At 42.2% G+C, this 14,922-nt stretch overlaps 1 protein-coding gene across 1 annotated transcript; it reads left to right on the forward strand.

Annotated features, from left to right (window-relative positions):
• The first annotated feature begins 8,138 nt into the window (after positions 1–8,138).
• LOC148543197 (protocadherin-8-like) lies at positions 8,139–14,409 on the forward strand. The gene is made up of 3 exons (XM_088476077.1): positions 8,139–10,710; positions 10,822–11,029; positions 12,260–14,409. Exons 1-3 carry the CDS (start codon positions 8,290–8,292, stop codon positions 12,664–12,666), a joined length of 3,036 nt encoding a protein of 1,011 aa, XP_088332203.1. The 5' UTR covers positions 8,139–8,289; the 3' UTR covers positions 12,667–14,409.
• The last annotated feature ends 513 nt before the right edge of the window (positions 14,410–14,922 follow it).

Here is a 14,922-nt window from a genome sequence, read left to right on the forward strand (position 1 = left end):
ATTTCTTTCTTTCTTTTTTTTGCATTTCAAGCTTGATCTATTCTTGATTTTGCATTTAAATATATTTCTGAACATGCATCTTAAAAGTAGCAGGACAAATAAGGTCTTGTATTAAAAAAAACACTCTTAGCCCTAAAACCCTTTTCAAATGCAAGCTTCCTATACCAGTAGGTCTAATCCTCATTAAAAATAAATTACATGCTGTATAGAACTTAAACCAAGAAAGATAATCCTATTACTCTGGAGACTCTATCCTTCATCTATCCCCTCTTAAGGTAGAAGAGAGATCAGATCAGATGAAGCTCAGCCATCTTTTGTAAACTTTGTTTAAACTTTCCTATACAGCCTATCCATCTCGTGATGCTAGTGCCAATCTTTGTGTCTGCACACGAGTATTACAATACTGGTAATAGACTGGGCTAGCTATCCTTTAATATATCCCCCAAATACAGAGCTTTGTGGCATGTTTGGCCTCATGATTGGTAGACATTTATCTGCTAAATTGCTCACAGAAAAACAGGGGCTCCTTCAAGGCAGTAAAAAGCCTATTGGCATGATAAAAAGAAGCTTTTGTTGTAAGGATCAGTAGCACTGCATGTTTTTCTATTCCCTGTAGAGATCTAAGGCCTGATGGTTTCAATGACATTTGCTTAATCCTGGTGGCTGTGCCATCTCCATGTGTTCAAGGATAAGCAAGATGAATTTGGATACCAATACGCAGGCGCAGTGATTCCACACTTTAGGGAAGGCTCTGCAGACACCATGTGTCTCAGAAAGGGATTGGAGTGAGTTGGCCAGATGCTCAAGCACTGATGGGGGTTGAAGGCACATAACATACAGGCTCTCATTAGCTTCAAGCTCCCTTCATTCACATGCCAGGACATCGCCTCTGTACATGATCACTGCTGGCATGGGATGAGCTCTGTATATTTTAAGTCACTGCTCCATGTGACAATGGAAAGAGCCAACTGGCAACTTTAGGCAACAGAAGGCAACCAGAGAGGACTTCTTTAATTGTAGGTTGTGCTTTATCAGCATTTCAGAAGGAAATACTTGCTAGTATAAGGTGACACGTTCAATAAATCACATTATTATAAATCTATAAATCATACTAGAATAACTATTAAATGTGTATTTGATGATTAGATCCTGCTGTCTAAATTAGCCCAGAAGTGATTCCAGCAATCACCCCTAAATCAGCCCTCCAATGATAACAAGCACCCCTGAACTAGCTCAGAATGCTTGAAGTTGCTGTACACCAAATAACCACTCTTTCCTAAATATATGGAGGTCAGTGTGTGGTTTAAATCTAAAATCTAATATGAATATGACATTGGAGATGATGGAGATTGAACAACTATACTGACTAACCATCGTACTGGTGTGAGATGTGACCTCACTTTTTCTTATATGAAATATACAGCAGTTGTATGACAAACAATGCTTGCAAGTACAATGAATAAGTATTCTGCATATGTATAATTTGTATAACCTGTGTGCTTCATCGATCCGGACACAGTGTATAAAATACCTAGAAGACTAGCTCTTCCAATGGGACTGTCCATGCTGGATCAGTAAAGCATGTCATTATCCTAAAAAGCCATATGGTCATTACCTGCAAGCTGTGTTTTGATGTGTCTGGTTGAGCTTGTGCTATAAGAGCTGTCCTGATACATATTCAGAATGCTTATTCATCACATGCCTGTGTCTTTGTAATAAATGTCTGCACCCTTCTGTCCTTTTTCAAGAAAATGCTGCTGAAGGTGCAGTAATTTGCTCTAGCGGTATTTATTGTGCTCAATTTCATTTCAAGGAATTGCTAGAAAAACACATTTAATACAAAGCTTGCCTTACTATTTTAAATATGACAAATGTTTACATTGTACTGATGGAATCCTCTGGCACAGGTCAGGTACTGCACTTATCTTTAAAACAATCCATGAAATCAAACCTTCTCCATCCGTTAGCATTATACGCTAATCATTGTGTAGGTGAATTCATGCATAAACTGGTGTATTAGCTTCATATTTCCCGTAGTTAATGAAATCAAAGCAAGGATGGAGTCTAGTAAGTAGATAAGAGTATGATGTATATACCAATTACTATCTGTATAAACCGTTCCCATGTGGAGTTTATCAAGAACAAACTGAACAACAAGTGGCGAACAGCTGAGTTTGTCATGGACATAGGGCCTGATTCAGACCCGCTCGCGAGCGCATACTGCTCGCAAGCGGGTCAATGGTGGCCCAGTGCGCACGCGCGGTGCACACCACGCATGTGCGCAAGCCCCATAGCGAGTGAGAACTTCACTCGTTCCGGGGCTCGCAACAAAACGGGGCAGCTGTCGATGTTGATCGACAGCTCGCCCCATTTTGTAGATGGGTAGGGAGGGTGGCTGCAGGAACGCCGAAGGAACGCCTGCCGTTTGTGGGCGGCCCTACTGACATCACTCGAGATGTCAGTAGTGGACTTCCTGCTCTATTAGAGCAGGAAGTCCACTCGGCATTGCGAGTGCTGAAACCCTACCTTAGGGTCTCCTCGCAATGCCGATGGTCGTGATAATCGCGACCATCGCCAGGCAGCTCGCACAAGCTGTGCGAGCGGCCTGGAGGCTGAAACTTAAAAATAAAAAAACGCCCTGATTCAGAGCGAGCGTGTACCTCTGAATCAGGGCCATAGACAAGTGGTATTGCTTGTTATTGCATATTGGCCAGCTGTAATGAAAGCACATTTAGCACTGTTGCAGTTTCCCATCACATAGCACAAATAAATTGAAGTGTGTAGATGCATGTACTGTAACATGTGGAATTATATTTTTTTCAACATACATAAACATTTAAGTCAAGTCAATTTCAATTTGTAATTTTTCAATAATCACACTGATAATTAATGTATTCTTCTTCTCCACATTGGAACAATAGCTTCACTAATGGAAAGATGAGTAACATGGAGATTCAGTGGACAGAGCTGTCTTAACAGCAGTGTGGGCCCTGGGTAAAGCAATGCACTGGGGCCCCTACCCACCCATTCACAGGAAAAAAAATGAAATGGTCACTAAAATTAAACCTTTACATTTAGTAGTACTTTGTCAACAAAATCAAACAAAAATGTTAAATAATTAGCGTAAGTATTACATATATGTACAATTTACTTGATCTAATTTACTAATTATTTTAGTAATTTGCCAGAAACATTTGGCCTAAGGGTGCAGTGAAAAAAATGCTTATACAGTACTCTAGGACACTGTGGGCACGATTCAAATAAAAGCGAAGTGAATAGCGCCGGGAATGAGGTCCCGGAGCTATTCAATTCTGCGAGAAGTTAGGTCGGGGAAGGCTTGTTCTCACGCCTTAAGCGGGGTGTTTAGGCGCGAGAACGGGCATTCTCCGACTAAACTTCCCGGCGCGATGCTGTTTTCCCAACGCTAAGGGCAGAAAACAGCATCGTGCCTAGACTTTTGTCGAATTTCTGCTCACATCGTCGGAGGGATGTGAGAAGAAAGCCTTAGTCGGGCTTAGCAGCACAAATTAATTGAATAGGTCCGGGAGCTGATTCCCGCCGATATTCACTTCGCGTTGAACAGAATCGAGCCCTGTGATTCACAAACGTTTTGGAACCATCGGATTAGTGCAGCACACCTTCTTTTAAGAATGAGAGAAATGTTAACACCCAAACAAAAAGTCCATACCATTGCTGTTAATATCTATATTCAGGACAATGATGACTAATCCAAGCCAAAACAGCAATATACAGTCATGTCCATAAATATTGGGACATTGACAGAATTTTCATATTTTGGCCTCTATTCACCACTACAATGGCTTTGAAGTAAGCTGGAAGGTTGCATTCCCATCCCCCTCCCCCATTGCCCCATGCATATTAAGAGGAGTCTCCTGACCTGTCACCTAAGTACTGACTCCTGAGAGGAAGCTGAGACCAGACCCCGGGATGACGTCGGACGGATTCTCGACTCGTAACTATGCATAGAGTGGAGAAATAACATCATGTGACCTGTTGTCAGGACTGCATCTATAAACCTATATATAAGGTAGCCCTATCAAAGGGGCAGCCTATAAATGGATTTATGATAGTAGTGTTTTAAATGACATAATTACCACCTTTTTGTCACCATTTACCTACATTATTTAACTCCTTAACAGTGCACTCACTGGTTTGATTAACTCTAGTAGAGTTCATCTACCTGACCTGACCCTTGTTTTTTCTGGATGGGAAAGGTGCTACATGAGGACTAGATTTGTGTTCCCACCCCTTTTTGCGCATCATCAGCTTAATATAAGCACTGACCTGCTGCAGACTGGGGCCTCACCACCAGTCTGACTGACCGGCACTAGAGAGAAAGAGCCGGACTACGCGGCAATCGGCAGTAGCGGCTGAGCGGGACAAGGAGGCGGGGCCAGTAGCAGCTGGTCTGGGCCTGGGCGGAGCTGCTGCGTCTTGCGTATGACGCACGAAGTGACGTCTACATGCGGCATGCGGACTGGTGAGTCAACCGCAGGCAGGGGGCAGGGACGGGTGCCGGTGCCGGGGCCGAGGGGGATCCTTGGTATTGCAGATGGTAATCGCTCGCCACCCGCTGCGGGGGGAGAAGAGGTATTGCTGATGGTAATCGCTCGTCACCCGCTGGTTGGAGCAATATGCACAGTGCTAAAAAAAAAAAAAAAACATGTTTACTAACAGGCCAGGGCTGAAGAGGGCTGGAGGGCCCCTTGAATCTTCGGGCCCTTGGCAACTGCCCATCAAGCCCAATGACAGAGACAGCCCTGTCAGTGGACAGTTCCTAAGGATAGATGAGCTGGGAAGAATAACTCTCAGAAAAGACACCACAGCACAGACAACACACCCTAGTTATGTTGTACAGAGAGAATGAACAATTAGGAGAGGGAGACATAGTAGGACAAAGCGGTGATCTTGAATGTCACACATAGGCAGACATTTAATAGCATTAAACAATTGAGTGTGACCATAACCTGATAAAAATAGTTGATCCTCTGGATAATTAACCTTGTCTTTCTTGGTTCCATGCCAGGTATCTATGTGACAGAGTGCAGCTGTAGAGAGAAAAAAATTACATTTAGCCCAAGAGATGATATTCATGGATGCTTCGACTCCTAAAAGTGTCCTTCAGGACTGGATGAGTACAATCCCTATCTTTAGCAGGTTATGTCACTATTTAGAGCGTGGAATTGATAGATTTTCATTTACTGATACAGCGACTATAAGCTTTTTTAAGCTGTACAAAAAAAAATATTTAAAGAAAGCAAACGATGAGAGAGAGAGAGAGAGAGAGAGAGAGAGACATTTAACTCGAAGAATTTGAATGAGAAGAATAAAAGGATTATTTCCAGACATCTCATCCCATTTATGTTGAAATATCCTCTAGTCTAGGTCCATATATTATAACATGTAGACATGTCCTTGGGACACAAATGTAAGACAAATGTTAATATAATATGTACAGCTGTGAAATTACAGCAACTTAGCAAGAATTGTAACAGAATTGAAGAAAATAAAACCTTTGTTAAGGGATCAGATACAGCACTGTTATATAATATACATCATTTGACATACAAAGTGCATGTCAGTAGTCATGTACTTTACATGTGCAAAGGAATATTGTGATATAAAGATATATATACTGTAGGTGGACAGTGAAAACTACTGATAAGCTTGGAATAAACTGTAAAGTTTTGTGGGGGTCACACTTTATTATGTTGTATTCACTTAACATCAAAGAAGAAAAAATATAATCATACTCTTGGCATTGGAATTACTGAGATCCTAATAACCAATTGGGTTCAAGGCAGTGGAGGCATTGACAAAAACAGCACAGCTCCCTCTCTATAACTGCCATTAGAAAAAATAGGTCTTTAGACAATGGACGAGTCTAGGCAGCCGCTGTGAGGATGCAGGCGAGCTGACATGTGTCTCTTATGTCTCTGCCAAGGTACAGTACATACTGTATTCTATTGATACTGTCACAGACATGTATTTTGTGTTCCTTTCTTTGTGTAAGCAGCCTTATTACATTATCAAAAGAGCTGCCTGGATGCTTCAAAGAGATTGCTAAGCCATTTCACTACACATAAAATGTAATACACAGTAATCACTACCACTGTAACTACACTGCTCTTATCATTGAAATAATGGATGTGTCTGAATTGAAAAGCATGGCCAATCTGTAGTCTTATAACTTGTTCTGGACTACAGTTATGCAAAGGAGTGCTAAAGCCAGGTGCAGAATGAGATGATAGACGTGAGTTTTGATTTTCCTATGTAAGGACAGAAAACTGAGATAGTCCTTTAGATACCTGAAGAATAGAAGTGATGTTATTAATGCTAGTCACTTGGGGAGTCTAGAGCTCTAACAAGCAGATGACTCATAAAATAGCGTCAGTTTAATTCAGAATGCTCAGACATTATATTGCAGGAATGAGATGCAGCCTGATGCTCATCATGAAGGAGACTGAAGGACATGGAGACAGATACCCTGCTGCTGTCATTGGTGAGAGCTCCTGTCCTCTGGAGAAAAGGTTAAAAACGTTTTCAGACAGTGTAAAAAGAGAAAGGTGTCACTGGTCCTGTATACAAAGCATACACTAGCACGTGAGTCCTATTGCATTAGCTGATAAAGCAAATGCTGTGCCCGCTAAGCTGAATAGGTCAAATGAATCAGATGTATCAGTATTTCAGAAAGTAACTAGCCAGTTGGGCCTCCATCTCTATGGGTACAACGTGGGCTCATTGATGGGTTAGTGATATAAATCTACTGAGTGTATGCACAGATGTGAGATAAGATAGATAGTAATTGGCGAATCCCCCATGGAGGCTTTGGATTTGGCATAATGAGACTCGTGATACACGTGCTGCATCTTACTGTACACCCAAGTTAGTGGGAGACCTGGTTATCTGCAGGCAGCACTGGGTATATGTCTTCATCATACATTTAGGAGGCAGATGGTTCAGTCCCCAAGGTTCGTGCCAGGTTTAACCCCCTACTGAGGTTTTGTGTGCCTGAAACAAGACTGGTGTTGCTTCCCATAGAGGCCCTGTTAGCACAGAAAGAAAATCCCTTAAATAGGCGGAACAGAGCATCAGGAGGGATCGCTTACTAAATGCATTCTAATATGAGAGGTGCATTGTCGCCCATTCAGCGCACATCATCGTTTAGCCAGAGAGTTATGGCAGTGATTGGGGCTGAATGGAGGGGCAGAATAGATACATGTGGCGTTTGCTCATTATATTCATCTTAGTCCAATTCCTCTGTGGAAACTGTTAAACTTTGTTCCCGTGCGCCTGTCATAGGGATATAATGCAGCCACTGGTGTCTGGGATGGGATAGCGCGCTATGCCATTATACTTCCCCAGCTAACGAGAGCTTCATAAGCCTTTCATACAGTCTGATCTTTGAAACCTTTCCAAATCTCCTCAAGCTTCTGCTAAATCCTGTTTGGAACATTTAATTCTTTCTTCGGCCTGCTAGTGTCCGAGGCTTAAGAAAGCCACTTTGACAGTGACATGCATACTAAGTAAAACACAGCACAGTCATCTGAAAAGCAAATCGCAGCTCTGATCTGCGGCTCTCACCCGACTGAATTACTATTATGTGCATAGATTTGAATAAACTGAATTTAGACTAATCCTTCAATCTCATTTAGGAGGTTCTGTTATCATCATTTCTATCAGAAAGGCAGCTGACTGTAACCAGGCAGATCTGGAGTGAAATATATGTGTAAATAAGAAGGCACCTGTTACACAGCAGGGTGTCATTCTCACATGTAACAAAACACTCAGTTTTCTCCTCTAACCTTCTATGATCTCATGTGCATCATTGAAAAAAAATGAACACCAAATACGTCTCAAGGCGAATAATAGCATTCTCTTGTTTATCTTAAAGAATTTGGAGTATAACCCTTTTGTTGCTAAAGGACCCGACAATTCGTGACACCACTACTCGTTGTTAAATCAGTGAAATAGTTAATTCAGTGTTATGGGAAGAATTCAAGAGGTTGGTGTCAAAGAAGCTTCTGTGATTGGCTGCTCTCTGTACTCATTTGCATGTCTGAGCTTATAAAACCCCCTGAAGAGTGTCCAGACCTGCTCAGAACTACATACTCTTGTCAAAGGAAGTGACTGGCAGTGCAGAATAGGTTAATTTTGCCATTACTGCTGACATTCATGCAGACTCTGTAACTATCACAACGCAGAATCTGATTTGCACCTGCTGATAATAAGATTGACTCTTTTTTTTTTACAAAAAAAACAACAAAAATGACTTTTAAAAAAGGGACATGTAGGTCCTGGAATTTCCATTTTTGGCTTCTCTGTCTTTCGACCCTGTTTTCAATATCTACATGCAAGACGATGCGTTACAGGACTTACGAAGAGGATGATCCTGGAACAGTGATAGGGACCTTGGCTGAAGACATGCACCTCAGCCTGCCTGGAGAGGGAAGTTTCCGATTAATGAAACAGTTTAACAGCTCGCTCATACGAGTCAGGGAGAGTGATGGGCAGCTGAGCATTGGGGAGAGGATAGACCGAGAGCAGATCTGCAAGCAGTCCCTTCATTGTATCCTCGCTCTGGACGTGGTCAGCTTCTCCAAGGAGCAATTCAAACTGATTCACGTGGAAGTGGAGGTGAGAGACATCAATGATAACAGCCCTCACTTCCCCAGCCCTGAGATCCTTGTAGAGGTGTCTGAGAGCGCTGTCGTGGGCACTAAGTTACCCTTGGAGATAGCTGTGGATGAAGATGTGGGGTCAAATTCAATTCAGAGTTTCCAAATCTCAGAGAACAGTCACTTTAGCATCGATGTTCAGACCAGAGCCGATGGGGTTAAGTATGCAGATTTGGTGCTGATGAAGGAGCTTGACCGGGAAAGTCAGTCTGCATACACCCTGGAACTGGTGGCTATGGATGGAGGGACCCCATCCCGCTCTGGCAGTGCAGTGGTTAATGTTCGTGTGCTGGACTTTAATGACAACAGTCCGGTCTTTGAGAAGAGTGCTGTCACTGTTGACCTGATGGAGGATGCTCCTGTAGGGTACCTACTGCTGGACCTGAATGCAGCCGACCCTGACGAAGGAGCGAATGGAGAGATAGTTTATGGCTTCAGTCCCCAGGTGGCACAGGAGGTGCGCCAGCTTTTCAAAATCGATCCGAAAACCGGTCGCCTTACACTTGAAGGTCAGGTTGACTTTGAGACTAAGCAAACCTACGAGTTCGATGTCCAAGCTCAGGACCTGGGACCCAACCCTCTAAGCGCCACCTGTAAGGTGATTGTGCATGTGATTGATGTGAATGACAATGCTCCGGCCATCAGCATCACTCCCCTGACCTCCATCAGCGCAGGGCTCGCCTACATCACTGAGGCGGCAGCTAAGGACAGCTTCGTGGCTCTGATCAGCACCACGGACAGGGACTCCGGGGCTAACGGCCAGGTGCACTGCACGCTGTACGGACATGAGCACTTCAAGCTGCAGCAAGCCTATGAGGACAGCTACATGATCGTCACCACCTCCCCTCTAGACCGGGAGAGGATCGCAGAGTACAACCTGACCGTGGTGGCCGAGGACCTCGGCTCCCCCCCTTATAAAACCATCAAGCAGTACACCATCCGGGTGAGCGATGAGAATGACAATGCCCCAGTATTTGCCAAGCCGGTGTACGAAGTGTCCGTGTTAGAGAACAATGCCCCCGGTGCCTACATCACCACGGTGGTCGCCAGAGACCCCGACCTGGGACATAACGGGAAAGTTATCTACAGACTGGCGGAGTCAGACGTTATGGGAGCCCCCATCTCCACCTACGTGTCCTTAGACCCGGCCACTGGGGCCATCTACGCCTTGAGGACCTTTAACTATGAGATCCTCCAGCAGCTGGAGCTCCGGATCCAGGCGAGTGACGGGGGCTCCCCGCAGCTCACCAGCAGCGCCCTCATCAGGGTCAAGATAGTGGATCAGAACGATAACGCCCCGGTCATCACTAACCCCGTCCTATCCAATGGCTCCGCAGAGGTTGTGCTCCCCGCCAGGGCCCCGCACGGCTTCCTGGTCACTCACATTAGGGCCAGGGACGCGGATGAGGGGGTCAGTGACGAGCTGTCATTCAGCCTCTCCGAGGAGGGACGGAATCTATTCACCATTAACAGGGTGACCGGGGAGGTGTTCCTGAGCGCTGACGTGAGTGATGAGCTGGGCCAGGTGTTCCGGACAGTGGTCACCGTGTCTGATAACGGGAGGCCGCCTCTCACCGCCACAGCTACGGTCAGCTTCATAGTCACCTCCGCCACCCCGCCGGCTCACCCCGAGCTCATGCAGCCAAGTTCCTGGGAGGAGAAAGTTCCCCACTGGGACGTTCCCCTGATAGTCATCATCGTCCTGGCCGGCAGCTGCACCCTACTCCTAGCGGCCATCATCACCATCGCCACCACCTGCAGCCGGCGCCGGCGGGAGAGCAAGGCGGCCACCGCGGAGAGAGACATCTCCGAGCTGGAGAAGGGAGAGCAGGACGGCGAGGGGCTGATTGACAGCCAGAAGGGCAACCTGTTCGATGCCAGGCCCTTTCCCAATAGCACCCCCTTCACGGGGACGGAGGCGGCAGCTACCCCGGACGTGCCCGGTACGGAGGAGAACTACGGGACGTGTCTGTACGACACCCAGAAGAGGCTGAGGACCAACAACAGCGAGGTAAGCGGGTGTTTCGGGCGGGTGTCCAGGTGTTCCGGGCGGGTGTCCAGGTGTTCCGGACGGGGGTGGGATGTGTGAGGTACAGACCGGTAATACTGATGTCTCCCGCAGAGTTACACCCCAGCTCCCGGGTACGGGAAGGAAACGGGACCCACAGTGACAGTGTGGAAGGGGCACTCGTGTAACACCATATCCATTCGCGAGGCTGAGAAGTTCAGCGGCAAGGACAGCGGCAAGGGGGACAGCGACTTCAATGACAGCGACTCCGACATCAGCGGGGATGCCCTGAGGAAGGACATCATCAACCACATGCAGACTGGTAAGTGTTCAGCCAGGTGTGCGTGTATGTATGTGTATGTGTGTGTGTATGGGTGAGTGTGTATATATATGTAGTGTCTGTATGGGTGAGTGAGTGTGTACATATATATATATATATATATATATATATATATGTATATATAGAGTGTGTGTGTTTGTATATATATATATATATATATATATATATACATATATATTGTCTGTATGGGTGAGTGTGTGTGTATATATATATATATATATATATATATATATATATACGCACCCAGAATATACAGTGTATATAGATATATAAAGTGTGTGTGTGTATATATATATATATATATATATATATACACGCACCCAGATTATACAGTGTATATAGATATATATATAGTGTGTCTGGGTGTTTTCGTGTAAATAGACAAACATCCGATTTGGCAATTTGCTGGTGAAGGACTAGGTGACCTCAATGATGTAGCAGCACACCCTGATTATATTTCACACAGTCTGCAATCCCACAGAGTGCTGTATTTTATTCCAACACTGTTTTGTCTGTCTAATAATTATTTTACCGTCTGCACTGCTAAATCCACAAATTAGTTTTTTTTCCATTCCTATAGGTACAATATAATACTTTTGCAATAATCGACACAATTTATAAATAAACAAGCTAGTAACAAAATACATGCTTAGGCATTCCATAGCCGACTAAATTATTTTTCTCTCATAAGATACTGATGTTATCTTTTTATGGGGGCAATTGTAACATTTTCAATTGAGCATGGTTCGGGAGCATGGTCCTAGCTCCTGTAATCATTTCTTTTGTAGATGATGTATCACAAGTCACTTTGATGTTCTATGACATTTGTCTAAAAATATTTCCAGTATCTATCTATAACATTATTAGCAGTTATAATCCAAGTGGGCATTTCAGTATAAACATTACAGCGCACACATGCATTTTTTTTATGTTTTGCAACTATATTCTACCTTTCGCACAATTCCTTCAAATATATATTTTGACAATAAAGACAAAAGGCCATTTTAAATGTGCAGAATATAGATGAAAATGATCTCATTGCAGTAGGCATTCATATTTTTTCCATGTACTAAGCTTGATGTACTAAACTACTCTATCATAAGTGACCCTTCTTAACATAATAAAGCTATTTCAACCAGGAGATGCAAAACTGTTCTCATTTATATTACATAGGTCGTCTGTAAATGCCTTTTCTTTTCTTTATTTTTTTAGGACTTTGGGCCTGTACTACTGAATGCAAAATACTAGGTCATTCAGATCGTTGTTGGAGTCCTTCTTGTGGCAGACCACCCAATGTCCATCCAGCCTTGCATACAGGCCAGCTTTCTGTTTCCAGCTTTTGCAAGAGCACCTCTTTGCCACGAGATCCATTGCATAGAGATAACTATTACCAATCATCTTCAACTCATGCACATTTCCAAAAAACAGGGGGCCTGCAGAGTGTCTATGAGAAGGTACCTCCCAAAGACTATGATAGCAGGACAATAACTTTAATTTCACCACCAAGATCTGGAAGACTTCCAGACCTCCAGGAAATCACTATGCCTCTTTATAAGTCCCCTGGCACAAGCAGATATGTGCCCTCACAAGACACTACCTGTGAACAGGATGAATTTTAGGCTGCCACAATTTGACTTATACAACCTGCTATAAACTGTCACCATCTGTGTAAATGGAACTGCATAACTCTAAGAGTTTTAAATTATTGACCATAATTAAATGATGAGGATTCTTTATTTAGGTACAAGAGGTCTTATAAAACTACATTTGCCATAGTCCAAATGATGTCTGTGGGATAATTTATTACAGTCTTCCAATTGCAGAATTGTCAATAATAGTAACTATGTTATGATGACATTTGGGCAAAGGGTTTTGAAGAGAAAACAGAGCCAGGCTGCACAAATTCAGGCAGATGACAGGCCAGACCTTTTGGATATCGTCTATTAATCACTGGTATGATTGTGAATATGACTATCATCATTTGTTCATACAGTATACCTGGCTTTGAGACCAGGAATTGTGCAGACATACTTAATAGCAATGGCACCATCTGTAACAGTGCCAGTCTCCAAGATGGATTGTAGAACATGATTACAGGTGATTCTATCAGTAGCAGAGATAATCTGTGATAAATCCTGTTTACTGGATGAGTCTCTTGTTATCATGTTAATAGAATATGTACAAAATGTAGATGGTTTGTAGAGCAAATACGAACATTCATCCAGTATGATTTTTACCTTAGATTTACAGTTGTGATTATGCAGATTATGCAATCTAAACATCCCACTCTTTGTCAGCCTGCACTGAATTTAAAAAAATAAAACCTTTTTTATTATAAGCATCCATAGGCAGTAGCACTTTGATAAATATGGTGCAAATAATTTTGCCCACTATGGCAAGTTAAAGAACTGAATACATTCCCTCTTTCATTAAAAAATAAACATCTACAACAAAGACTTTGAAAACACCAGATGCATTAATGTACAAGCAAATTTCAATGAAAGGATGTATGTTTTATTGTATTTTGCATTATATGGAAACTGTTTATACTATACTATCCTTATTTAAGTGTACTTGTACCTGGATAAATAGTGACCAATGTGTGTGTATATTTATTATATACATTAACACATACACTTACTCAAACAATGGGAGGAATCTATCAAAATATTACTCTGGCGGTGTACAGAATAGTTCAACCAAATACAACATATTAAAATGCATATTTTTAAATATAATTTTTCATGCAAACCAAGAGTAACTTTTGCATGGTAGCAAAATGTTGATAATTTCCCCCCAATGTGCCTTAAATCAAAGAAATGGTGGGATTACACTCCTGTCAGGTCAATACCATTTGATATTTTGCAAACAGATATTGTTTGATGTTCCTGTAATTTTTATGAAATGTGCAGTATTTAATTTTTTACTGTGTTTCTGCTCTGATCTCACACATGGCTTGCCATTTGGTAGTGATGCAACATGAATACTGTGTACTTGTAATAAGATTGTAAATAATGGAAAAATTGTTCTATTTTTATATTAAAAAGTTCAAAATTATTGCCAAAGGAGCTATGTGTATAAATACAATTCTAAACGTAAAGTCACTTGAAATGTATATGTTGCAATGTACATATTTACAATCATTGAAAAGACTTGACTGGCAGAGTGTGACTTGTACTTTATGCACCAGTGATCCATATAAAATGTTTATGCATTTTTATTTCAGAAAATGATGTCACTATCAAACACACTAATAAAGTATTTGTGACTTCTGTGAAGCACTGTACTATAGATTGTTATAAATCCATTCTAAATGAATTTCAAATAAATAAAAATCAGAAATGTGATTACCAAAATACAAATCAGGGTCATTTACATTAAGCTATCATAGTGTTCTTGTAGGACACTTATAGGGCCCAGGTAACTTTTTAAGAGCCTATATACATCGTTTTCACATGTGAAATACACTGTTAAAACATTCCCCCATTAACTTAAGTAGAATTGTTTTCTAAACATATCAACACATATGAACATTACTTTTAAAATAAGTCAAGTACAGGCAATGGAAACAGGGATTTCCTGAATTTCTATACTTGGACACTGTATAGTTCATCTCAGTGTACCCATGATTTTCATAATGTTGCCTGGTATGCACAGCTAATGCACCTGGGGATTAACATTAGTCTATTGCTTTTTTTTAAAATCACGTAACCCATTGATAAGAAAATTGTAACAATAGTTATAGCTAAACCAAGTGTCTTTAATTCTAAAGTTTCCCATTTATAACACGTTCATTTATTAAGGAGAATTATATATACACTGCAGCCTCTTAACACCTTGTCATGTTACAAATATGACGAGCACCAACTTTTGAC

Source organism: Taudactylus pleione, unplaced genomic scaffold (assembly GCF_031769625.1).
Source record: "Taudactylus pleione unplaced genomic scaffold, aTauple2 ptg000005l, whole genome shotgun sequence".
Taxonomy (NCBI): domain Eukaryota; kingdom Metazoa; phylum Chordata; class Amphibia; order Anura; family Myobatrachidae; genus Taudactylus; species Taudactylus pleione.